The sequence below is a fragment of the Oreochromis aureus genome, linkage group 6, assembly GCF_013358895.1.
Source record: "Oreochromis aureus strain Israel breed Guangdong linkage group 6, ZZ_aureus, whole genome shotgun sequence".
NCBI classification, from domain to species: domain Eukaryota; kingdom Metazoa; phylum Chordata; class Actinopteri; order Cichliformes; family Cichlidae; genus Oreochromis; species Oreochromis aureus.
In genome coordinates, this window is record NC_052947.1 from 42,496,355 (window position 1) to 42,522,693 (window position 26,339).

At 45.5% G+C, this 26,339-nt stretch overlaps 3 protein-coding genes across 4 annotated transcripts; 1 reads left to right on the forward strand and 2 right to left on the reverse strand.

Moving 5' to 3' along the window:
- The first annotated feature begins 203 nt into the window (after positions 1-203).
- On the forward strand, positions 204-5,409 carry psen2 (presenilin 2). Its single transcript, XM_031736710.2, has 11 exons — positions 204-311; positions 1,013-1,162; positions 1,251-1,456; positions 1,531-1,672; positions 2,059-2,126; positions 2,221-2,441; positions 2,562-2,660; positions 3,232-3,291; positions 3,379-3,465; positions 3,544-3,659; positions 4,606-5,409. The coding sequence occupies exons 2-11, from the start codon at positions 1,025-1,027 to the stop codon at positions 4,759-4,761; spliced, it is 1,293 nt and encodes a 430-aa protein (XP_031592570.1). The 5' UTR covers positions 204-311; positions 1,013-1,024; the 3' UTR covers positions 4,762-5,409.
- Positions 5,410-8,624: 3,215 nt separating this feature from the next.
- On the reverse strand, positions 8,625-11,396 carry dpy30 (dpy-30 histone methyltransferase complex regulatory subunit). 2 transcript variants are annotated; one of them, XM_031736341.2, is made up of 5 exons: positions 11,261-11,396; positions 10,463-10,503; positions 10,024-10,071; positions 9,796-9,938; positions 8,625-8,771 (listed from the first exon to the last, which is right to left on the reverse strand). In XM_031736341.2, exons 1-5 carry the CDS (start codon positions 11,268-11,270, stop codon positions 8,699-8,701), a joined length of 315 nt encoding a protein of 104 aa, XP_031592201.1. In that variant the 5' UTR covers positions 11,271-11,396; the 3' UTR covers positions 8,625-8,698. The 2 variants fall into 2 exon arrangements, with proteins under 2 accessions (XP_031592201.1, XP_031592209.1); XM_031736349.2 differs by lacking the exon at positions 11,261-11,396 and adding an exon at positions 11,144-11,224.
- A 1,994-nt stretch (positions 11,397-13,390) lies between these two features.
- On the reverse strand, positions 13,391-24,165 carry srd5a2a (steroid-5-alpha-reductase, alpha polypeptide 2a). The gene is made up of 5 exons (XM_031736698.2): positions 23,484-24,165; positions 16,294-16,457; positions 15,378-15,479; positions 15,135-15,285; positions 13,391-14,702 (listed from the first exon to the last, which is right to left on the reverse strand). The coding sequence occupies exons 1-5, from the start codon at positions 23,753-23,755 to the stop codon at positions 14,636-14,638; spliced, it is 756 nt and encodes a 251-aa protein (XP_031592558.1). The 5' UTR covers positions 23,756-24,165; the 3' UTR covers positions 13,391-14,635.
- Between the last annotated feature and the right edge of the window lie 2,174 nt (positions 24,166-26,339).

The window sequence follows — 26,339 nt, forward strand, 5'->3', positions numbered from 1 at the left end:
CGTTTTGTACGTTCTTTTTTTGGTGAGGAAAGAAAAAAGCAAGAAGGTACTGGAACCGGAGAATAAACGTTTTGCGGCGCTGCAAATGCTTGCATTTAATGCGGTACTTTGAATGTTTTTCCACCACCTCCCGGCATGCAATGCGCGAAAGTCACGTGGTCTGTCAATCTCTATACAGAAGAAGCTTCTGTCGGTAAAGTTGTGACGTTGTCAGTGACGTAGCGACAGGTCACGTGCTGTGCGGGTCAGCTGACTGCCTTCTTCCGGGTTTTCTGATCGGTGTTTGCTGTGGTGTCTCCGCTGTGATCCAGGTAAACTCGCTTTTTCTGGCTGTTATCGATCACCGATCGCTCCGATGGCTTCCGTGTGCGGACAGAGCAGCGCGTTAAAGCGCAGTCACAGCGGAAAAGGCGCACTTTGTGCCGCAGTCAGTCGCACCGAAGCCGGTCTGGTTTGAAGCGGACAGATCCGGTAATGCCGTGAATTCATCAGCGGAGGAGAAAAAATGAGCTCATCATGTTTAATGTGAAGGACTCGGAAGTACAGGTGACAGGTGGGGGTTAGAATCCCTGACTCCACCATCCACGGGTGGAGACGAATGTTACCGAAGGTTTGAAGAAGGTTGGAGATGGTGTAGTCGAGCTGAAGAGATTCGATGGACACGATCCATCAGAGGGACAGGCGGCTACAGCCACCTGTCAGGCAAACAGGCCACGCCCCCAATAATGCAAACTATAAGCTTGCGATTTAAACAGCGTCGTCAGGTACAGGTGCCCTGCAGCAGGAAATCACCTACAGAGACCGAAGTCTGTGGGGCTGACTCAGTGCTGCCCCTGCTGGACGCCAGAGGAACTGCAGGTCTCAGCTGCTGGTTTATATACGTTTTTTTAAAGAAGCATAGGCGGGTTTGCCGTGGTCAGAAATGGACCGGACGCTGGCGTGGACCATCATCGTGTTCCTGCGTCGGTTTTTCGCCCTGTCAGATGATTTGTGCTGTTTCCTGTTGTTGCAGAGTCAGACGGCCATGAACGCCTCCGACAGCGATGAAGACATCTACAACGAAAGGTCGGCCTTGGTCCGGTCTGAGTCTCCCGCTCTCCCCTCCTACATACCAGACTCAGACCTCACGCCCCCCAATGGCACGCCAACCAAAAGGTTAAAGGTCAGTTTCCGTTCGCTGAGTCTCTCCAGTGTTTCGTTCCCACGTGTCCCGCTGTGCTGACGCCAAGTGTTGCCCTCTGTTGATGCAGGCGGGGATAAGCAGGAGGCCTGGGGCGGCCGCTGCAGATGGCGGCGGGTCAGATCCGGAGGTGGAAGCTGAGGAAGAAGAGCTGACCCTGAAGTATGGCGCCAAGCACGTCATCATGCTCTTCATCCCCGTCACCCTATGCATGGTCGTCGTGGTCGCCACCATCAAGTCTGTGAGCTTCTACACGGAGAAGACGGACCAGCAGCTGTAGGTCCTTGCTCCTGCCGCCGCACGCCGCCACCTCCTCCCCTCTCAGCTAACTGTGATGTTTTTCTCCGCAGGATCTACACGCCATTCACCGAGAACACCTCCTCCGTTGGCCGTCGCCTCCTCAACTCCGTCCTGAACACCATCATCATGATCAGCGTCATCGTAGTCATGACCATCTTCCTGGTCGTCCTGTACAAGTATCGCTGCTACAAGGTGAGCTCCTCCTCCTCATATTCGCCCCGTCTCTCCTGAATGTAGAGGAAGGAGACGTCCGAGGTTTCTGCTGAGTGCAGATGTGCTGTGATGTCACGTGTGATGTCATGCAGCCTGTTTTTAGTGGAAACGGAAAGCCGACCTCCCCCAGAAAACTCCTCCTCCCCCCACACACTTTGAAAGAACGTTCATCCCACTGACGTCTGTTTCAGGAAATGATGCGTGCCTTAAAACACTTGATGATGTAATGAGCACGCCAAGCGTTGCTGCTTGTAGTGTTACAGAGTGACCCACCATCACTTACTCCATCTGTACAATAGACTAGCATTGCATTCGAGGACCAGTGTGCGCTGTACAGGAAGTGACACTTTGATGTGTTTGTTCAGTTCATCCACGGCTGGCTCATCCTGTCCTCCCTCATGCTGCTCTTCTGGTTCAGCTTCATGTACCTGGGGTGAGTCCTGTGATTGGATACTGACACCACAGCGTGATACAGAACGTTTGTCACAGTGAGTCTCAACGCTCGTGTTGCTTTTTCCGATTTCCAGGGAGGTGTTTAAGACGTACAACCTGGCGATGGACTACCCGACGGTGGGCGTGATCATCTGGAACTTTGGGGCGGTGGGGATGATCTGCATCCACTGGAAGGGCCCGCTCCAGCTGCAGCAGGCCTACCTGATCCTCATCAGCGCCCTCATGGCCCTCGTCTTCATCAAATACCTGCCCGAGTGGTCGGCCTGGGTCATCCTGGGCGCCATCTCCGTCTACGGTGAGTGGAGGCTTCAGACTTGGGGGTGGGGGTCGTGGAGAGCTCCCTGCCAGCTCCAGGCTGCAGTGCTGCTCTCAGTTTTCCCATCATGCTTTGCTCAGGTTGTTTGTTCTGTTGCAGACCTGGTGGCCGTCCTCAGTCCTAAAGGTCCTCTCAGGATGTTGGTGGAAACGGCTCAGGAGCGTAACGAGCCCATCTTCCCCGCCCTCATCTACTCCTGTGAGTGCTTCCAGCAGCTGTTCTCGATCAGGGCCGATCAATAACAGCTCTGCAGTTTATCTAATGTTCGGGGTCATTTTTGATTCTAATATTTGTGATTGTTTTTTACTCTGATCGTTATAAGAGGAATCTAAAGGTTTCAGGAACACGCTCCTAAAAGTCAAACCTTCGAGCTCTTTTTCTGCTGACCTCCCATCAGCAGCTCTGAGGTCGCAGAGCGCTCCGAGGAAGCGCCTCCGAGACGACCTCGAAGGGAAACTCAGAAACAGAAAGTTGGTTTTTGAGAAGCACTTCCTGGAACCTTTAGATCTCGGCTAATAAGAAACCGACAGCCTTGTTTAGACATTCCCATCGTGAAGCGCAGGTAAAGTTCGTGAGGGCTTCCTGGCCGTGACGGTGCCGTCACATGATAACCTCCGCTATAATGAAACCAGATTCAGACTCTCGCGTTGAGCTGCTGCAGCGCTCTTACGCCCTGAGGCGATCACGATCCTCAGGTCGAATCTAAAACCGTTCATATATAAGGAAGCACAGCCCGATGACATCACCTTTCATTTTGTTCTGCGTTCAGCCGCCATGGTGTGGACGGTGGGGATGGCGAGCCCCAATGAGACTCAGCGCTCTGAACCAGGTCCGGTATGGTGCCCATAACATCTCCACATTTGTGTGTTCATCCACAGAACTAATACTGCTGCTCGGACGCCATTTTGTTTTTCAGATGAGGAGGCGGAGCAAAGCGACGGGAGGGCAGAGCCTCCCAGCAGACACTCCAGGTTGCTACCAGAGGACGAGATGGAGGAGGACAGTGAGTCCGCCGTCGCTCAGCTGCCCGAGGTTAATTGGCGGCCTGCCGTTCTCTGACGCGTCTCTGTTGTGTGTGCAGGAGGCGTGAAGCTAGGCCTCGGCGATTTCATCTTCTACAGCGTTCTGGTTGGAAAAGCCGCGGCGACCGGGGGCGACTGGAACACGACGCTCGCCTGCTTCGTTGCCATTCTTATCGTAAGTTTTACGTTTGACTCCCTAATGTCTACGCCACAACAAACTCTTAGCGTCTACAGTCACACCAACCCGGATCAGGTGTGCCAAGAATCTGATGTCTCGCGTCCGCGATGCCAAGCGTGGGTTCGGGCTGGCGCAGGAATTACAGCTTCATGGCCACAAAGAGGATACGTTAAAATATCCTTTGTGTGCAGAGGTTATGATTTGTATAGTTTCTTCAACTTCACAGTCTTAACTTTGATTTAGTAAGAGAAATGTCACAAATTACGCAACAAAACTTTGGCATGTTGTGTGTTTTGGACGGACTTGCATTTAAATGCATTTACAGCAGGAGGCCGAGGGCAGGGGAGGCAGGGCTGTGAGGAGGGTCAGGTGACAGGATACACCTGAGCTGGGTCAGAGTAACAGCACACACCGACCGTAACCATATTTACTGAAACAGTTTTTTAGATGAAACCACGCCGACCACAGCCGCAGACAGGACAGAAAACAGGTAACCGGGGCGAGGGGCGGGCTTCATGGCACACACAACCCAGGACCTGAATGCACTGGTTCTCACTTACAACCAGTTCAATCAGTCGAGACCGATCCTTCGAGATCATGGCATTGAAGGATCTCGATGTCTCTAAAAAAGAGAAATCCCGCGCTGACACAACGTGTCCCGGCCCCGCCTCCTCCTCACAGCTCTGAGTTACAGCCTGTCTGCCCTCTGTCATCACACCATCCTCGATCACACTTAGGTGAGTTTAATGAAACATGAAAAGTAAAACATTTCCACCTGAGATCAACAGGAGCCGACGTCAAACATGTAAAACTAATCGTATGAGCTGTGCAGGCCATCGTCAGGCACGCAGGACTTCCTCACTTAAAACAGCACCTGAGCACATCTGTACCTCCGTCTCACCTGTGCTCACCTGTACCTCTGTCTCACCTGTGCTTGTCTCAGGGTCTGTGCCTCACTCTGCTGCTGCTGGCCATCTTTAAGAAGGCTCTGCCAGCGCTGCCCATCTCCATCACCTTCGGCCTCGTCTTCTACTTCTCCACGGACTTCCTGGTTCAGCCCTTCATGGACAACCTGGCTGCTCACCAGTTTTACATCTGAGACAAAGCTCCGTCCACCTCACCCCCTCCTCGTTATCTCGCTGGACTGCTGCCTTTTGTTGATGTAATGCACAAAGATTGTTTCCTGCTCTCGTCCTCAGACCGCAGGAACTGATGTAAGAGTGTGCGGAAGGTGGGCGTGGCAGTTACCTGGTTGTTTCTGCTCAGGTTGTTTCTAGGTCACCTGCTGACTGATATTTAAGCCCTGTCTGTAGTCTGTTTCTGAAGCCGTGATGGTAATGTCACCACGACTCTGTGATTGGCTGACGTTCCCGTCATTCTTCAGTTATTTTAAGCTCATCGCTCTAACTTCAGGAAACAGGTGGGATGTCTGATTGGGTCATGTGACCTAACGAAACTTACCTGAGGGACGAGCTCACTTTGACTGAAGCGCTTCAGGGCCATGACATGAAACCCTGAGTGGCCAAATTTAAAAAGTGCAGTGGGAGGAGTCTGAAGCGGCTGCTGAGCGCTGTGATTGGGTATTTCCTGCTGACACGCTTCAGCTTTTATCCAGAAGGATGTTTGTTATTATTATTAGTGTGAATGCTTGAAAAGCATTCACAGTATTGTTCTTCTATTCTTTATTATTATTATTTCCTATTCTGTACGTTTTTCGCCGTCTATCTCCTTCAAAACCGTTCAACTTAGAAAAACCAGCCAAACACCATTAGATTCTTTTGGACATGTGTGCTTCTATTTTTGTTTTCATTTTTAACTTTTATATTTTTTAAATTATTCAACTTTATTCTACAAAAATTTCCCATGTATTTCAGTGGGAGACTCTTCAAATTTTCATTAAACTTACTCATTTTTCAACTCTAACTACTTCCACATACATTGACCTAGAGCCACCATTCAAACTTTAAAATGAAGCCAAGACATTGAACTATTCAACTTTTTTTATTATATTATAACCTTTATTTAACCAGGAAAAATAATCCCATTGAGATTAAGAACCTCTTTTTCAAGGGAGTCCTGGCCAAGAGGCGACAACACGTTAAAAATTACAAAGTTACATACATATTGTAAAATAACAATTACATTTTAAACAACAATTTTCTCTGGCTCTCTCAATCTAGACTTAAAAGCATTTAATGAAATAAGATCTGCTATCTTCCAATCTTTTTGCATCTTGTATTGTGTGAACGTAGCCTTAGAGTGAGACAGCTCAACTGCTAGAGTGGGAGCAGGCAAATTTTTATCTTAAAATTTTCTCTTTAAACTGCTGCTGCGTCCACAGCGTTCGCTCTACAGCCATCATTTTACCCTCAAAATGTAGCCATCGCTGTCCTCTTTCATCCAATGTTATTGTTATTGTAGTAAATGTTATGGTTCTTTCATAAATGTCACCAATGCACAGCCTCCTCCATGCAACTCCTCCATAGACTCTAATGTTAAAATGGCTCAGAAGGTTCGTTTGAAAATCAGAAGTACAGGCTGTCTTTCCACTGTCACCACGTCCATATAATAAACTCCACAGGCATGAAAACTGAGAATTAGGTAGACTGGACATTGCTGCAGCTCACGGTGAAAGAATTTTGTCAATACGACCTGTACTTTTCATTTGGGAAGGATTTGTTTCAGGATGACTTTTCTGTTCATTTTAAGCAGCAAAAGTGAGGTGCATGTCTGTGAGCGTGTGTATGGAGCCATTGGGTGCAGTCACTATAGCAACCAGGCTCACACCTGCCTGCTTAACGAGCTCTGTCTCTCACTCTGCCAAGATTCATCTTAAACTCTTCTCTTTCAACTGCTGCTGTGTCCACAGTGTTTGCTCTACAGCCATCATTTTACCCTCAAAACGTCGCTATCGTTGTTCTGTTTCCAACACCGTGTCTTTCAAAGCTCAGAGATGTAAACCTTTAAAACTGTGTGGATCCAAGTGGAGGGATCACATTTTAGTCATTCAGTGATTTAAAGAATATGAACTTTTAATATTCATTCAGATGTTTTCTGACTCTAAATTTTATTTTGTCATTACTCAGCTTTTTCTCATTTCCCTTTAAAAATATCTGAACGTCTTTAAAAACTTCTTCTTCTGTCTGAACATCAGCTTTCAAAAGTTCTGCACTTTTGTTTTCAGGTGAAAAGTTCTGTATTTTCCAGCTCATTCAACATTTTTAACTTAACATTCAGCAATTATTTCATTTCAAACATTCAGATTTCAGCATTCACACTGCAGTTTCTTCAGAAAATGCATTTTCTAGTTATTTTGTTATTTCACCTTTAATTAAGCAGGTAAACCTCACCGAGACACGAAGTCTCGTTTTCAAGAGCAACAAAACTCCAACATGTTAAAACAAACTGCATTCGTTACAGTTCATATAACCAGTGAACTGGAAATGAAACAAAAGACGGGATTTTATTTTTGATCCAGAAGGAAAAACAAAGTTAAAAAATAATAAATGAATCCAAAGTGACAAGAAAAAAGTGCAAACTGGATTTTCTGTCTTTGTGTTTGAGTCTTTGGGGCTGCATACGTCAGCGATGCCGCCTCACTGAAACATTTATAAACATAAACCTGAACATAGAACGAACTCATCATTAACAGCTGCAGCCGCACTCAGAGTGTCACAGATGTGATGTCCGGCCTGTAACTTCAGTGTCAGAGGTCACACGTGGGTCTGTTCTGGCCTTTCATTGGACAGTCCAGTGAAGAGCCACGAGCACAGTTGGAAACAGTAACGTTGACATAATTAGGCTGCTGTTAATGAAAGCTGAAACTCTTCTGCTCGTTTCAAGCTTGTTTTGATTCTCCCACAGCAGCTTTGCATGATTCCCAGTTCATAATCATCCTTCTTAACCTGACACCGCACCTCAGTGCAGCCAGCCTGTCTGAAACGAGCCGTTTCAGGTGTTTAAGCTGGCTCTTTTCTGATTGGCTGCTCTCGTAAACAAGTGCGTTGGGTTTCTTCCCTCTCAGTGACATCATCCAGATCCAGAGTGTAAAAAAACAGAGACACTGAGTGTTCAGAGCAGCCTGAGCTGAACGAGCTCATGGTTACTGAGAACGTCTCAGTAGGAGCCGACAGCATGCACAAAGTGTTCACACACACTTTCCCATTTCCTGTGCAGACAGGAAGCATACAGCTGGATGTTTTTGTGTGTTTATGGCAGACTGCTCAGATTTTGAAACTGAAAATAAAATCTGCTTTTTTTTTTTTTTAACTGACTATCAGACTAATTATAACTTTAATATAATTATTTTAGCCGTTTTCCTTTAAATGTGTTTTCTGAACGTAAACAGAAACACTGAATTTTGGGCCTGACGGGACACCGTAGAGACAGCGCGAGTGTCCTGTTTTCTGGATTATTCCATGTTTAATAATCTGCTGTAGCTTTAACACTACCTGGGCGGGTCTTAAATGTTCCAGTTCTTTGTTTTTGTGCAATAAAGTTTATTATAATCTGTTATTTTTAGCCTTGTTTGGCTCCTGATTTTGGTTTCCTGTCGTGTGTTCAGTGTCTTCATTCTTACAATAAAAATTATTTTTCTTGTCAAACTGACTTCGTCTTTTAAAGCTTACACTTAGTTTCAGATTATTTGTCTGGAAACTTTATTACACAAATGTTCGCACCCATTTACCCCCTCAAACATACAGAAAATTAATTTTTCAAACAATTAAATCTCATATTTGAAAACAATTTGGGATTTTTAAACATACAAAAGTTACAAATTCTTAAAAGCATTTTCCTCAGACTGCTGTAATCTTACGTCACCTCATCGCTCTTTATGAAGTTTAAGGTTTTTAGTCATCTTTTTTTCCCCATTTTACAAATTTTTCTCTTTAACTTTGAAAGAACTTTTCACTAGCAGCACAGAGCAGAATCAGCCTTTCAGAATAAAAGCCCAGAGCACAGTATGTTTTTCACATCCTTTATTTCTAATTAAAAAAAGAAAACAAACAGAAACGAGCTTCGACCAGTGAGACTCTTTAATTTCTCTCCTCAAACTGGGATTTGTTCTTCAGCAGGAACGCAGCCAGGTACTCGATGGGGTTTGGCGGTCTGAAAGAGGAAACGGAAACCTTCAGAGGAGGCATTTTAAATGCTAAATGGCCTGTATTTGTATAGCGCTTTACTAGTCCCTAAGGACCCCAAAGCGCTTTACACGTTCAGTCATCCACCCATTCACACACACATTCACACACTTGATGGCAAGCTACGTTGTAGCCACAGCCACCCTGGGGCGCACTGACAGAGGCCCCAGGGATTTTAGGCAGAGTGAGACCAGAAAGTTCAACATTTTCACACATGAATTTTAACGAGTAAAGATTTCCTGAATGAGACAACAGGACGAGCTCGCACAGACTTCGTTTCAGTTTCAAACCTTTTCATTGACCTATGAGCTGCAGGTCACAGCGACGCACGGAAGCACTTAACTGAGTCTGAGTGGAAAACAGACATGGACGAGGTACGACACGGCAAACACGTCGACCACGCTGCCGCCACCAACCAGAGCGCCATTAAACAAGAAGCACCGAAGCTGTCGCCCAGCACGGAGTTACAAACTATCCCTACTGCTGAGGATCTGCTTCCCTATTGGGATTCTTAGTCATGCTCCAATAGGTGTAGGCTGCTGGGGGATTCCCACTCCCTTTTAACAGGTTTCTTCCTGTTAAAAGGGAGTTTTTCCTTCCCACTGTCACCAAATTGCTTGCTCATAGAGGGTCATATGATCCAGAACCAGGACCAGCTGAGCAACTCGTGGTCTTACAGGAATGCCGCGTGGTTTGAAATTTCCGAATCCAGCGGAATTTGTTTCTTCTACACCGGAGCGCTGATCCAGCAAGCAACTCCAAACTTTGCTCCGCACTTCCTTTTATCTTGAAACACTTAGAGCTGCCGCTGCCCTAAATAAGCCGCCGCCCATCTGTACTCGTGCAGCGAGCTAATCGTATGTCAGTCTGTATGAGTAAACTTTATTAACACAGTAGCTCACTCTGATTCTGCTGCAGGTACACCTGTCCATGTTTCTGATTGGTCGTAAGCTGCCGTGTGTGTGTGTGTGTGTGTGTGTGTGTGTGTGTACCTCTCCTTGGCGAGCACCGACAGCCCCTGCAGCAGGATGGGGACCACCGTCTGGTCCAGGTACGCCCGGGTCGGCAGCGCCTGCAGGTCCACTTTCTGCTTCGACATCTTCTCTGCGCTCGCCTTCTCGTTCTCCACTGTCCTCTGAGGAGCAGCAGCAAAGCATGCTGGGAGTTTGCGGCAGGTTTCACATCAAGCACAAGGCTGTTTGCGCGTGTGTGTGTTTTACCTGAATGTTGTCCGTCAGCCCATACTCTGCATGTGGGTTTTCAGAAACCTGCAGGAGAATTTAAAACACTTTGATCAGAGAAACAGGTCACACACTGTGTCTGTGTGTGTGTGTGTGTGTGAGAGAGTGAACTGGTCTGAAAAATAGACAATTATCATATCTCACAGTACAATAATTGAACGGGTTGCACTATTGCACTTTGTCATATTTCTCAGGTCTTTGTCTGAATGTCCCATGAACATTACCTGTCATATTCTCATGTTTTTGCTAAGGATCGTCTCATTGCACTGAAGTCACACTGGGTTAAATAGTCACACTTGGGTCTAAGGGGAATTTAGTATTTATTATTATTTGTTGTAGAAGCTCCAAACACAATTTCATTGTTCTTGACAATGACAATAAATAAATACTTGACTTGACTTGTGTGTGTGTTACTCACAGGTGTGTGTCCCTCCATGGACTGCTCCACCTCTGTGTGATCTGAAACACAAACAAGAGCTGCTGAAAACTGTGAGTCCAGCTGCTGCACAGAGACACCACGAGCACCCCGACGATTCATTTATCAATCCTGATTGTATTTGATTCATAGGTGGTCAAATTCAATTAAAGCGTGACTAATTTAAGCATTTATGCTCCACACAAATGGTTTCCGCTCTGTGCTGTCAGGTAGACGAGCCTAAAGTGGCTGATTTTCCCATAAAGTTTGGAACAAACTAACTCACATCTATAACAGTATCGATGCTGACCCCGGCGGATTGATAGATAAAAAAAAAAAAAAAAAAAAAAAAGCTCAGGAATAACAAACAGGTGCAAAAATGTTTAAATACAGAAAAGTGAAGAGTCGCAGAAATTGACATTTTCTGAATGGAGTTTGGCGTAGATGAACTTTAAACGGAACATCTTCGAGTCTGTTTGAGGAACTAACGCCGTCGAAGGAAAATCTCTGAACGTCTTTGTTTCCAAGAGGAAGCCTGTGGAGCAAAGAGCGCTCAGCTCCTTTCTCCCGGGCTGTGTCTCCGTTATCGGCACCGAGCCTGCGCCGCGCTGCAGGCGGGCTAGGTTAGCCCCGCATTAACGCTTCTTTTCTGCCAAATTAACTGCTCCTGAAGCGGAAACCGACCTGCTGAGATTCAAAGGGACCATTAACCAACGAAATCATCCGGAAACACGGAGCAAAGAACCCGAATTACAACAAAAAACGCCGACAAACGCCATCAATGGCCAACAATCAACCTACCGTCCGCCATGTTTGTTGTGCATCCGGCGTACCAACGCTTCCGGTCTCCGCAGCGGCACTTCAAAATAAAAGCACGAGGACTCACACCCTTTATTCATAATTTGACACAATAAATTATACTGTTGTTTTTCTGTCTCATTTATATAATTTCATATATACAAAGAGCATAGAAATAGGGCGGCCAGGGCAGACCTGAGTAGAGGCATCAGGAAAGCTAAGGCTGCCTATAGGAGGAGGATTGAAGATCACTTTGCTGACAACGACCCCAGAAAAATGTGGCAGGGGATCAATCACATTACCAACTACAGAAGCAATAACCAGGCGACATCTAGGGTTGATGCCTCGCTGGCTGAGGATCTAAATCGTTTCTTCGCCCGCTTTGAGACGACCAGGCCCTCAGCTGTCACACCACTTCCACCCGCCCCCAGCACCGGCACACTAACACTTAGGGAGCATCAAGTGAGGTGTGCTCTAAGGTCAGTGAATCCCAGGAAGGCGGCAGGTCCTGATGGAATACATGGAAAGGTTCTCAGAGCATGTGCTGACGAACTGACCGGAGTCTTCACTAAAATCTTCAACCTTTCCTTGTCATTAAACACCGTCCCGCCCTGCCTCAAAACCTCCACCATCATCCCCATCGCCAAGAAGACAGCTGTGGACAGCCCAAATGATTACAGGCCTGTTGCACTTACGCCTGTAGTGATGAAGTGCTTTGAGAGACTGGTCTGTCAGCACATCAGGGCCGGTCTGCCTCCCACTTTGGACCCCCACCAATTTGCCTACAGGACTAATCGATCCACCGAGGACGCTATCACCATAGCGCTCCACACTGCGCTGAGTCACCTGGAGCACCGAGGAAGCTATGTGAGAATGCTCTTCCTGGACTTCAGCTCAGCATTTAATCACATCATCCCGGAGATCCTGGTCCAGAAACTGTCTCACCTGGGACTCTCCACCCCCATCTGCCTCTGGATCAAGGACTTCCTGACAAACAGACCACAGTCTGTCAGACTCGGCCCCCACCTGTCCAGCACCATCACACTCAGCACCGGGTCTCCACAAGGATGTGTTCTGAGTCCCCTCCTGTTTACACTCTACACATCCGACTGCTCCCCTACCCATCTCTCAAACACCATCATAAAGTTTGCGGATGACACCACAGTGGTTGGACTCATCTCAAGGGGGGATGAGTCGGACTACAGAGAGGAGGTCAACAGACTGACTGAGTGGTGTTCAGTTAACAACCTCCAACTGAACACCACGAAAACTAAAGAACTTATCTTGGACTTCAGGAAGGGCAGAGCAGACCCGGCCCCTCTTTACATTCACGGGAACTATGTGGAGAGGGTACACTCCATGAGGTTTCTGGGCGTGCAGATCTCTGATGATCTCTCCTGGACTGCAAATACCACTGCGGTGGTAAAAAAGGCCCAGCAGCGTCTCCACTTTCTGAGAGTGCTCAGGAGGAACAACCTGGAGGAGAGGCTGCTGGTGACATTCTACAGAGCCACCATAGAGAGCATCCTAACGTACGGCATAACAACATGGTATGCAGGGTGCTCAGCTGCAGACAGGAAAGCACTGCAGAGGGTCATCAACACAGCCCAGAAGATCACTGGCTGCTCTCTGCCCAGCCTGGAGGTCATTGCAAACTCCCGGTACCTCAGCAGAGCTGGCAATATCATCAAGGACCATTCTCACCCCAGCAATCAGCTGTTTGAACTATTACCATCAGGCAGACGGTACAGGTCACATAAAACCAGGACAAACAGATTCAGGGATAGCTTCTTTCCCAGAGCTATCACCGTAGTAAATAAGCACAAAAACAATTGAACCTGCTTAACTATACCATACTGTCACTGTCACTATATTATGCTGCTATTCTTACTGTCATTATATTAATGCTGCTATCCTGTACTTACGATTGTTTTATTGTACTTTTTATATTTTACATTTATATTTATTATTGCATTTTGCACCAAGGGAGTGGCACTCCAATTTTGTTGTACCCTGTACAATGACAATAAAGGCTATTCTATTCTATTCTATTCTATTCTATTCTATTCTATTCTAAATAACTCAGGAAGAACGGTTGTCACCAAAAGAGAGCACAGACAAAATAAAACAAGGTTAATTTAATTAATATGTTTTATTTTATTAGACAGCATTTTAAATGAGACAAAATCATCTGAAGTAATTTGTAAAGCAGACACCGCTTCTGCTGTAACGAATATTATTTTCATCATGTCAAGAACATTTTTTCATAAAATGTCCAAACACGGCACGTTTGTTTTTCTCAGTCTCAGAGTTTCGTGATGGAAAAGCTGGTTAGCAAACTAAGGCTTGGGCCCCACCTTCGGATCAACCTGCGGTCATCAGAAATTAAAACATGCTTTTTTCAAAAGACTGAATTTTAAACCGTTTTGATTCATTAAATATGAAAATTACATTTTTTGTGTTTGTAATATTACAAAATCATAAAATGACAAAAATCCTTCCATACAAAGAGGAAGTCAATCTTCAGTGTGTGAGGATGAGCTCCTGCCTTCATCTGGAGACCGTTTCACACGGACGCCTGAACATGCTGAAGTCACTAAGAATAACCTGGAAACCTTTAAAGTCTTACATTTGCTCAGTTTTCTTCTGTTTTCTTCTCTTCGCTGTGTCTGGTTACTTCCTGCTTTATTTTAGTTGTCACTTCCTGTCCCCGTGCGCTCACAGTCTACGTTCAGCTTTGGTATGTTTGAGGTTTTTCAGCTGTTTAAAGCCGACAAACAATGACAAACAATAAAAAGTATAAATGTGAACAAAGATGATTTTAGCTAAACGGCAGTAAGACGAAGACCATTTAAAAACCATTATTCACAAATGCGATTGTTAAAAACGTTCCGTTATTACGGCGTGCTGCTGCTGGCCTCAGAGCGAACCAGGCTGACCCACGCACACTCGGACCTGCATCATAACACAAGTGATGATATCCAGAACACCGCCTTCCAGCCTGCAAACGCTGCTACATCAGAACTAAAAAACAGGCCGTGTGGAGCCAGCAGGTGAAAGAATCCGAACAGCGTCAAATTTAAATCTTTCCATCGGAGTCTTCATTCACATCTTTGGGTCGAGGCTTGATTCTGTGCGCAATGCAACTCTGAGGCGCCGCGGCATCACACCAGCACAGGATGACGCGCTCTGAAGTCAGATGCTCATTAGAGGAAAGCTACGTCATCAACGGGAACACTAGGACAACGTCAGGAGTAAAAACCACGCAGGTGATGATTAAACAAATGCATAAACTTTGGATGAAGAGTGAAGCTGGTAAAGAACTTCGGATGAGAGGAGCAGATTTCAATCTCCGGTGTCAGCCGAGCTCGGTGCTCCTCACAGGATGAAGGGAATGATGGCTTTCCTGGAGCGAGGGTAGTCCTTGAACCTCTGTTGGTAGTCTCTGCAGAAAGCACAGTTTCATTTAAGAGAAGAGAACTTCTCATGATGATGTTTGGGTTTTACAGCCAGAAACACAAAGTGAAGCCTTTAAATGGAAACTGTGCAGCATTTTTATCAGCGTTGTGTGAAACATGCTGATGCTGTGCTCTACAGCGTGTGCTGTAGAGCACAGCATCAGCATGCATGCTTTGTAACGCCTCAGTAGCGTTACAAAGCACCCCATGCAGGGCTGACCTGGCACTCAATATTTCTGGACCCCAAAGACTTTTTAACGAGAGCCAAAGAAACATAGCGACTTTGTTTCTGAGCGCTTCGCTTAGCCGGACACTCGGAATGGTCAGAAATGTGTTTCCTGTTGGAGGACCAGCTGTCTTAATGATCACACTCTCCCCGTCGCATCAGCAGCGGCAAAGCCTCGTCACAGGCGCGTTACCTGTGGTGCATGCAGGCTCGGGGCCCGATGGAGCAGATGGTGAAGAAGGCAAAGGCGAAGGCCGGCAAAGACCAGACGGCCACAGCGTATCCACACCACTCCACGATCTCCCCGAAGAAGTTCGCCCCCGACACAAACTCAAACATGCCCCCTGAAACACAGAGACAGCAGCGGCTTAACGAGAGGTAGCGGCCCCGACGGCTAACGGCGAGGAGGTCTGCTCACTAGGAGGACACGGCGTACCGTGGGGGACTCTGTAGACAACCTCTCCGGGTTTCCTCAGCCCGCGCAGAATGTAGTCGCTGTGGATGTTGACGATCATACCGAGTGCAAACACAAGAACACCTTCAGACACAGACAGAGTTCATCAGATACGCCTGTACAGCTTCACAAGACAGGTAAAATCACCTGGTCTAAAGCTCCACCCACACATCACGTTGTATCGTGTTGATGGCCCAACAACCAATAAGATTATTATTAGTGTCACAGTTCTGTTTCCATGTGTAAGATTAGTCGAACTAAACTTATAAAGACGTGATTATGAGTGGGCTTTGTGGGCATTTAGCTTGTCTGCCAACGGTCCAGGACCCTGAATCAGGACTGCAGACTGTAATGCAGGTTCTGTGTGTGGTCTCCATGAAGCCGCAGAGCATCATGGAGACCATACACAGAACCAGAACAAAGAACCAACCAGCCAGATGCTGAAGCCGAGGTGGGTTTCCTGCCGTAGTTTTATCCCAGTGTGGAAAATAAGACTTTCAAAGGTTATTTTAAAGGTAAAAGTCAGCAGATGTTTGAATCAGCAATCATATACACGGTGATCCCGACATGACCTTGCTGTGTGGAGGCATGGTGGTGGAGGACTTCGCTGCATCTTCCTCCTACGACTGCTGGCTTCTTGATGTAATGATCACAGATGATGGTGATTGGTCAGTGTGGTCTGGATTAAAGACCAAAGTCACTACGGGACATTCAGCTATGATTCCCATCATGCCCTTCACTGACCCACACCAATCAAAGCCTCACTGTTAAACATTCCTCTTTGAGGAAAAACCCACCAAGGACTGTGGCTAATGTAGTTTTTACAGCCTTGAAACAAAATCTTCAGGACAATGGTGGCGAGGCCTCATGGCGACTGGTGGGTGTAGCTGTGACTTACCTGCAGTGAGGCGGGCGCGGGTCAGCCAGGTGTCCTCAAAGCGAGCGCAGTGTAGCAGGAAGTGGCCCTGCAGGAAACCGTTGATCGAGCAGAAGATGACGGCGGAGACGATGATGATCAGCGGGATGGGTCGCCCTCTGGTCAGCAAGGCGTAGATTATGCTCCTGAGAGACAAACTCGTGTCACCTTCTTTTTTTTTATATATATTTTATTTTTTAATAAATAACCTATAAGAACACAAATAACCCAAAATAGACAAATAATCAAAAATAAACAAACGGGTGTACCATCTAGTGTGTATATATACATACACACACACACACACACACACGCACACCTACCTACATACACATACACAGCCATATACTTAGTCATACATACACATACCTACATACATATGTATTCGCCTATACACTCATACATAATGACATATACATATATACACATAACCATTCAGAAATATGGCATACATAATTACAGAGATTCAAACAAAATCGGGTCTCCTTGACAAAATGTAATGTTTCCATTTATCCCAAATATCACTAAATATGTCATATTGGAGTCTATTAATGAAAGTAATTCTTTCCATTTTAAACATCCCATAAACAATCTCATACCAGTCATTAAGTGATGGAAACTCGTGTCACCTTCTGTTTGAACTTCACCACCCTTCAAAGTAAAAGTCTCCTGTGATCTGCAACGACCCCCCCCCCCCCTCCAGTTTGACATGGAGCTCCCACACGCCACAACCTTAAGGGTCAGTGGGTTAGAAAACCCTCCATCAGCATCTGTTTGTGTCCCAGATAGAGGAAACTCCGCCCACAGACAGGTCTGCGTGCTTACCTCAGGACTGTCTCCCTCATTTTTTTAAATAAACTGTAAAAAATGAAACAGATGCATTTTCCAAGAAGTGTTCAAACATCCACCCGGAATTCCCGGTTTCTCCATTCGTCACGCCATGATGACATAATTCAGTGGCATTTTGTCAGAATCACTGAGGAGCAAGCCTTTGTGTCCCAGGTGAGTCATTAGTTATCAGCGAATGATTATCATTTGTCACAGTTACTGTTGTGATGTAACTACAGCAATGATCTTTTCCAGACGCAAGGTTAGTGTCAGCAGGTATCCTGCCTTTAACACACACACTCATTCCTACTGATTCAGTTCAATTTGATTACTGCCAATTCATAACAACAGTGGCCTCAAGGCGCTCTGTATTGTAAGGTAAAGAATAACACAGAACCAGGCTCAGGGAGGGGCGGGGCCATCTGCTGCGACCGGTTGGGGTGAGAGAAGGAAGACAGGATAAAGACATGCTGTGGAAGAGAGACAGAGATTAATAACAGATATGATTCGATGCAGAGAGGTCTATTAACACATAGTGAGTGAAGAAGAAACACCCAGTGCATCATGGGAATCCCCCAGCAGCCTACACCTATTGCAGCATAACTAGTTTTTCAGCATCACTCTGAAACAGGATATTTCTAATTTTAGAGATGTTGCGCAAATGGAAGAAAGCAGTCTTACATATTTGTTTAATATGTGCGTTGAAGGACATGTCCTGGTCAAAAATGACTCCAAGGTTCCTCACAGTGTTACTGGAGGCCAAGGTAATGCCATCCAGAGTAAGAATCTGCTTAGATACCATATTTCTAAGATTTTCAGGGCCGAGTACAATAACCTCAGTTTGATCTGAATTAAGAAGCAGAAAGTTAGCGGCCATCCAGGTCTTTATGTCTTTAAGACATTCCTGCAGTTTAACTAATTGGTGTGTGTTACCTGGCTTCATGGACAGATAGAGCTGCGTGTCATCTGCATAGCAGTGAAAATGTATGCTATGTCTTCTAATGATGCTGCCTAAGGGAAGCATGTATAATGTAAACAGAATTGGTCCTAGCACTGAACCCTTGGGAACTCCATAATTGACCTTAGTGTGTGAAGAGGACTCTCCATTTACATGTACAAATTGGAGTCTATTAGATAGATATGATACAAACCACTGCAGTGCAGTACCTGTAATACCTACAGCATGTTCTAATCGCTCTAATAGGATATTATGGTCAACAGTATCGAACGCAACACTGAGGTCTAGCAGGACAAGCACAGAGATGAGTCCACTGTCAGAGGCCATAAGAAGATCATTTGTAACCTTCACTAAAGCTGTTTCTGTGCTGTGATGAGCTCTGAAACCTGACTGAAACTCTTCAAATAAGCCATTCCTCTGCAGATGATCTGTTAGCTGTTTGACAACTACTCTTTCAAGGATGTTTGATATGAAAGGAAGGTTGGAGATTGGCCTATAATTAGCTAAGACTGCTGGGTCTAGAGATGCTTTTTAAGTAAAGGTTTAACTACAGCTACCTTGAAGGCCTGTGGTACATAGCCGATTATTAGAGATAGGTTGATCATATTTAAGATTGAAGCATTAATTAATGGCAGGACTTCTTTGAGCAGTTTTGTAGGAATGGGGTCTAAAAGACACGTTGATGGTTTGGAGGAATTAATTATTGAAGTTAACTCAGAAAGATCAATTGGAGAAAAGAGTCTAACTTAACATTGATGGTACTAAAAGTAGCTGTAGATAATATTACATCTGTGGGATGATTATTGGTAATTTTTTCTCTAATGATAAAAATTTTATTTGTGAAGAAGTTCATGAAGTCATTACTAGTTAACGTTAAAGGGATGGTTGGCTCAGTAGAGCTCTGACTGTTTGTCAGCCTGGCTACAGTGCTGAAGAGAAACCTGGGGTTGTTCTTATTTTCTTCAATCAGTGACGAATAGTAAGATGTTCTCTGGCTTATGGAGGGCTTTCTTATAAAGCAGCAAACTATTTCTCCAGGCTAAATGATGATCCTCTAAATTTGTGACACACCATTTCCTCTCCAGCTTACGAGTTATCTGCTTTAGGCTACGTGTTTGAGAATTATACCACGGAGTCAGGTACTTCTGATTTGAGGCCTTAGTTTTCACAGGAGCTACAGTATCCAGAGTCGCATGCGTAGTGAGGAGGTAAAATTATTAACAAGATAATCGACCTCTGTTGGAGTAGCGTTCAGATAGCTGCTCTGCTCTATGTTGGTACAGGGCATTGAAGATGATAACAGTGGGTGGATTATATTCTTAAACTTAGTTACAGCACTTTCAGAAAGACATCTACTGTGATAAAGTCTACTCTCCACTGCTGTGTAATCAATTATTGTAAATGTAAATGTTATCAGGAAATGATCAGACAGCAGAGGGTTTTCAGGAAACACTGTTAAATGTTCAGTTTCTATGCCATATGTTAAAACAAGATCTAGAGTGTGATTAAAGTGGTGGGTGGGTTCTTTTACATTTTGAGAGAAGCCAATTGAGTCTAATAACAGATTAAATGCGATGTTGAGGCTGTCATTTTAGCATCTACATGGATGTTAAAATCACCCACAATAATTATTTTATCTGAGCTGAGCACTAAATCAGATAAAAAGTCTGAGAAATCAGAGAGAAACTCTGTGTAAGGCCCAGGTGGACGATAGATGATAACAAGTAAGACTGGTTTCTGAGTTTTACAGCTGGGGTGGACGAGGCTAAGCATCAGGCTTTCAAATGAAATAAAAGTCTGTCTGGGTCTTTGGTTGATTAATAGGCTGGTGTGAAAATTGCTGCCACACCGCCCCCTCGGCCTGTGCTTCGAGATTTCTGGTAGTTAGAATGACTCGGGGTGTTGATTCATTTAAACTAACATAATCATCCTGCTGCAACCAGGTTTCTGTAAGGCAGAGTAAATCGATTTGTTGATCAATTATTAAGTCATGTACTAACAGAGACTTGGAGGAGAGAGACCTAATATTTAATAATCCACATTTCACTGTTTTACTCTTTGGTTCAGATGTGGATACTGTATTGTTCTTTCTTTGTGATTTTTTATGTTTAAGTTGTTTGTTGCTGGTTTTTAGTTTGTTTTTTGTCTGTTTGGGAGCTGACACAGTCTCAATGGTGATGGGTTTTTGGGGGGGTAGCAGGTAGCTGACATTCAAAAACAAAACAAAAACAAATCAGCGACCAATATAGCCACCTTTCTTTGCAAGGACACTCAAAAGCCTGCCATCCATGGATTCTGTCAGTGTTTTGATCTGTTCACCATCAACATTGCGTGCAGCAGCAACCACAGCCTCCCAGACACTGTTCAGAGAGGTGTACTGTTTTCCCTCCTTGTAAATCTCACATTTGATGATGGACCACAGGTTCTCAATGGGGTTCAGATCAGGTGAACAAGGAGGCCATGTCATTAGTTTTTCTTCTTTATACCCTTTCTTGCCAGCCACGCTGTGGAGTACTTGGACGCGTGTGATGGAGCATTGTCCTGCATGAAAATCATGTTTTTCTTGAAGGATGCAGACTTCTTCCTGTACCACTGCTTGAAGAAGGTGTCTTCCAGAAACTGGCAGTAGGACTGGGAGTTGAGCTTGACTCCATCCTCAACCCGAAAAGGCCCCACAAGCTCATCTTTGATGATACCAGCCCAAACCAGTACTCCACCTCCACCTTGCTGGCATCTGAGTGGGACTGGAGCTCTCTGCCCTTTACCAATCCAGCCACGGGCCCATCCATCTGGCCCATCAAGACTCACTCTCATTTCATCAGTCCATAAAACCTTAGAAAAATCAGTCTTGAGATATTTCTTGGCCCAGTCTTGACGTTTCAGCTTGTGTGTCTTGTTCAGTGGTGGTCGTCTTTCAGCCTTTCTTACCTTGGCCATGTCTCTGAGTATTGCACACCTTGTGCTTTTGGGCACTCCAGTGATGTTGCAGCTCTGAAATATGGCCAAACTGGTGGCAAGTGGCATCTTGGCAGCTGCACGCTTGACTTTTCTCAGTTCATGGGCAGTTATTTTGCGCCTTGGTTTTCCACACGCTTCTTGCAACCCTGTTGACTATTTTGAATGAAACGCTTGATTGTTCGATGATCACGCTTCAGAAGCTTTGCAATTTTAAGACTGCTGCATCCCTCTGCAAGATATCTCACTATTTTTGACTTTTCTGAGCCTGTCAAGTCCTTCTTTTGACCCATTTTGCCAAAGGAAAGGAAGTTGCCTAATAATTATGCACACCTGATATAGGGTGTTGATGTCATTAGACCACACCCCTTCTCATTACAGAGATGCACATCACCTAATATGCTTAATTGGTAGTAGGCTTTCGAGCCTATACAGCTTGGAGTAAGACAACATGCATGAAGAGGATGATGTGGACAAAATACTCATTTGCCTAATAATTCTGCACTCCCTGTAAGATTGTTCTTTGTGTTAAACACTATAAAAACAAAAAGAACTTAGTGGATAGCACAGCTGGATGTAACGATCCCTCCAATGATAAAGCACTTCGGAGAACATGTTTATAATAATTATTGAGACAATCCTGAACTTGATCCCACTGAAAGTCAAATGTGTCCCAACATGCTGGAACAGACTGAAGGGTGTGCCTGTCAGCAGCTCTGTTATAAGTGAGTGCACATGAGAGATTCGCTGTCACTGGTAACAAAGAGTGTGGCTGAATGCAGCCCTGGAATGAGAGCGAGTTCCGCCTGACAGCCTGCTCCAACAATAATGGAAATGTTCTCCTTAAATTGCTGGCTGTCTGAGGGGTGTCCAAAAAACGATGTGGGCTTCATAGAAAATTGGCAAAACAAATCGATTTACTCTGCCTTACAGAAACCTGGTTGCAGCAGGATGATTATGTTAGTTTAAATGAATCAACACCCCCGAGTCATTCTAACTACCAGAAACCTCGAAGCACAGGCCGAGGGGGCGGTGTGGCAGCAATTTTTCACACCAGCCTATTAATCAACCAAAGACCCAGACAGACTTTTAATTCATTTGAAAGCCTGATGCTTAGCCTCGTCCACCCCAGCTGTAAAACTCAGAAACCAGTCTTACTTGTTATCATCTATCGTCCACCTGGGCCTTACACAGAGTTTCTCTCTGATTTCTCAGACTTTTTATCTGATTTAGTGCTCAGCTCAGATAAAATAATTATTGTGGGTGATTTTAACATCCATGTAGATGCTAAAAATGACAGCCTCAACATGGCATTTAATCTGTTATTAGACTCAATTGGCTTCTCTCAAAATGTAAAAGAACCCACCCACCACTTTAATCACACTCTAGATCTTGTTTTAACATATGGCATAGAAACTGAACATTTAACAGTGTTTCCTGAAAACCCTCTGCTGTCTGATCATTTCCTGATAACATTTACATTTACAATAATTGATTAGACAGCAGTGGAGAGTAGACTTTATCACAGTAGATGTCTTTCTGAAAGTGCTGTAACTAAGTTTAAGAATATAATCCACCCACTGTTATCATCTTCAATGCCCTGTACCAACATAGAGCAGAGCAGCTACCTGAACGCTACTCCAACAGAGGTCGATTATCTTGTTAATAATTTTACTTCCTCACTACGTACGACTCTGGATACTGTAGCTCCTGTGAAAACTAAGGCCTCAAATCAGAAGTACCTGACTCCGTGGTATAATTCGCCAGCTCTTGCCCTGTTAAGCACTTTCTCTAGAGCAGGGGTGTCAAACAAAGCCCGGGGACCAGAATCGGGACTCCGATCCAGCCCACTGAACAGCTTTGTTCATGTGAAGGAGGGACGACATTTTGGAAAGGTCGTGTTTTGTCACTGTGACAGTAACAGAAACAGGTCTGCAGCGGCGGAAAAAGACATTTTCTATGAATTAACAGAGAGTTTGTGTTTCAGAATTATAGGACAGGCTGAGCAATGAGCAGAACCGCTGCTGTGGTTTGTCCCATTTGTGCCAACAGAATCCTCTCAGTAACTACAGCAGCTTTCTCATATCATCAGCGTGACTGTTTATTGGTCCTTTACATGAAACCGAACTGAGCTGAAAATAAATAAATAAATTGGAGACTGAATACTGAAGACATCGTCGGTAAACTTTCATGACTTCAGCAGGCTCTTATTGTGAAACTCCACTAAAACAGAGCAAAGTCTGAGGCACACAGCTGCTGATGGAAGAGCCTCAGCTGTGATCAGCTGACTGATGCACTGTATCCCCACTCACAGTAAGATCAGCTGTTCAGTGTGAGTTCACCCACAGTGGAAGCAGCGCCTCGACACAATGAATAATCAGAAGTTTACATCGTGAATGTTTCTCTGCTGCACGCGAGCATGAGACCGTACCTGTGGAAGTAGTGCAGCATGAAGGTGCCGACCAGCAGCCTCCTCCCGGTCCCGCTCCCGGTCTCCGCGGGGAGCAGCAACAGCAGCAGCGGCACAAAGAGAGCCGGCACCTCCTGCAAGAACCAGCCGAGCCTGGCCGGGCAGCAGTGCGCCTGCGTGGGCGCATAGCGGCCGTACTCTGCGCAGTTTTGCATCTGCCGCAGCAGGTAAGCACCCCCACCCACCACCAGACCCCAGCTCAGGTACGACACGACGGCCTCACGGCACTCCATCACACCCGACAGCAGCCGAGAGGAGGGAGGAGGAGGAGGAGGGTGCTACACGTGACTTGCTGGCATCGCGACTTCCTGCTCAGCCGGTCTCAAAAGAAAAGAGAAACCGAGAGGAGGGGACGTGGTGTCAGGTTCTGTGTAAGCCCGTTGTCCTGCCCGTGTTATCATGTGACGGTGACTTCTGACCGAACCGAACCATAACAAATATTCACAATGGGTTAAAATGAAGTAAATTTGGGGTTTGTGTTGTGCGCATGCGCAACGTATGCGCAGAAACAACGGGTAGGATGGATTGTGAGGTAGGATGGATTCCCGGAACACCTGGGCTGTGTCCCTTTTGACAGTTCACTCTTCGGCCGCTCCCTTCTGCCGTATTTTGCGGCAAAATGATCCACACCAACCGCCGCGCTATGGATTGTGGGATATATGGGGCCACGAAGCGTGCACCGGACTACGCTTGATATTTGGGGAAATCGACGGCGCATTTGGAGTATGCATTTGAAGTGCACTTCGAATTGGGACAGCCGTCGTCGCGTGGCGGTGACGTAATCGCACTTAAAATGCGTACTTCAAGCGTGCATACCCTGAATTGGGACACAGCTCTGGTCTCAGGTACGCGCAGGTGCGTTCCCCACCTCAGTGAGGCTCGCAGGTGGAAGCTGCGGCTTCAGGCAAAACCACACCCATCACGGCGGTGATGTCACACTGTTTAAACCTGAGGAGCTTCACAAATCAACATTAATCCTCAGACCTGCAGCAGCCGTGAGAGGAGCGACACACAGCATTCAGTCACAGACCAACGTTTTCCATCATGTCCCTCTCATTTCATCATTTATTGATCCGCTCGACGCTGCAAACATCTGCACAGATGTGAGCCACTCCTCCGCTGGACCATCAGAGCGCTGGAGACACGGCGAGGAATCTCTCAGCGATTAGAAATCAGTCCTGCGGCTCAGTGCAGATTCATATCAGCTGGTTCAGACCCAACTGAAATGTGCGTTATTGCCGCGTGTCCCACAGGGTGAAACCGTGAGCTCTCTCCAGATCTTCAAACTTTCTTGTTTCAAACAGTGAGCGTGTGGGGCCACAGTTCATCATCACAGACCATCAGGTGCTCCTCACACACAGAGGAGGACAGAAACACCTGGACCAGCAGGTGTGACTGTCTGAAGTAATGCACTCAAGCAGCACGGCTGTACGCATGCTTACCTCCACGACTCCATCACTGAAGACAAAGCCAATCAGCTGAGCTGAATCCACCTGACACAAAGAACAAAGGTCAGAGTTCATAGACGGGCCCACAGAACCTTCACACCTGAGCCGTTGAGGTAGTTTGTCCCTACAGGAGGCGTCATTTGCTGAACAGTCTGTTACGCTACAATAAAATAAAACCAGCTGAATTAATGTAATTTTATGACGCCACCATTTAAACATTTAAGTACACTTAATGTATCTCGATTCAGTCGTATTAACATAATGTGTATTTGTCAGTTAAATTTCATTCATGTAGTTTTCATTTGAACCTTTCACTGACTCCAAATAACTGGCTTTAGTGGATTTATGGTAATTTACTCAGCATCAGTCATTACGTACTTTGTGTAACTGTCAGTGTTGTTGAATGATCTCATACAAGGTTAGAAAAAGTTACAAATATGAATCTTGTAGTTTCAGTTAGATTCATTTATTTAGATACCAAAGAGAAACTCCATCATTAACGCATCCTAACCATCGTGTAACTGTTCCTGTAACCAGCAGCATCCTTCCTGCTTTAACACCTCGTTCAGCCCATTTCTGTTTCTTATGCTGAACTTTCTTCAGTTGCTGCGTGCGTTGCCACAAACCACAGAATTAATTCAAGGTCACTTTGTGCTAACGATGTTTAATTAACACTGTCATAGATTTGTATAGACCAGGGGTGGCCAACTCCAGGCCTCGTGTCCTACAGGGTTTAGATCCCACACTGGGTCGACATACCTGAGTCACATGATTAGTTCATTAGCAGGCCTCTGGAGAACTTCAACACCTCTAAATCAACTGTGTTGGCTCAAGGACACAGCTAAACCCTGCAGGACACCGGAGTTCCCCACCCCTGATTTAAGGAGTGAATCAGTTAAATAACATGAAACTGCAGAAAAATGTCGAGTTTGTCAAAGTCGCAGGATTTCACTCAGTCTGTTTAAAAAGCTGAAACGACCAGTTAAACCCAATCTTTGACTCAGCGTCCCAGTAAACACATTTTAAACTGTACTATAGTGTTTCGATATTAATAATCATACGAACACTACTGATACTAAAATACTGTCTAACATTAGTTTTCCTTAACAGCTGCTTCATTGCTTTACTTTATGAATGTTTTCATTGTTAGGGTGATTTTGATAGAAGTTGTCATTGCTGTGCTTCGATTTGTAGACTTTGTTTCGAACTGCTTGATCAAGGACATTCTTCTGGTTCTATTCTCCTCCCCCACATGTAGGATGGTGGAGGAGGTTATAGTGTTTAGCTGCAGACATTGCATGTGGGGTTCTGGGTGTCCTTATTTAGTAAGGATGTTTGCTTCCTGCCATTTGTGGCCTCACCTGTGTTT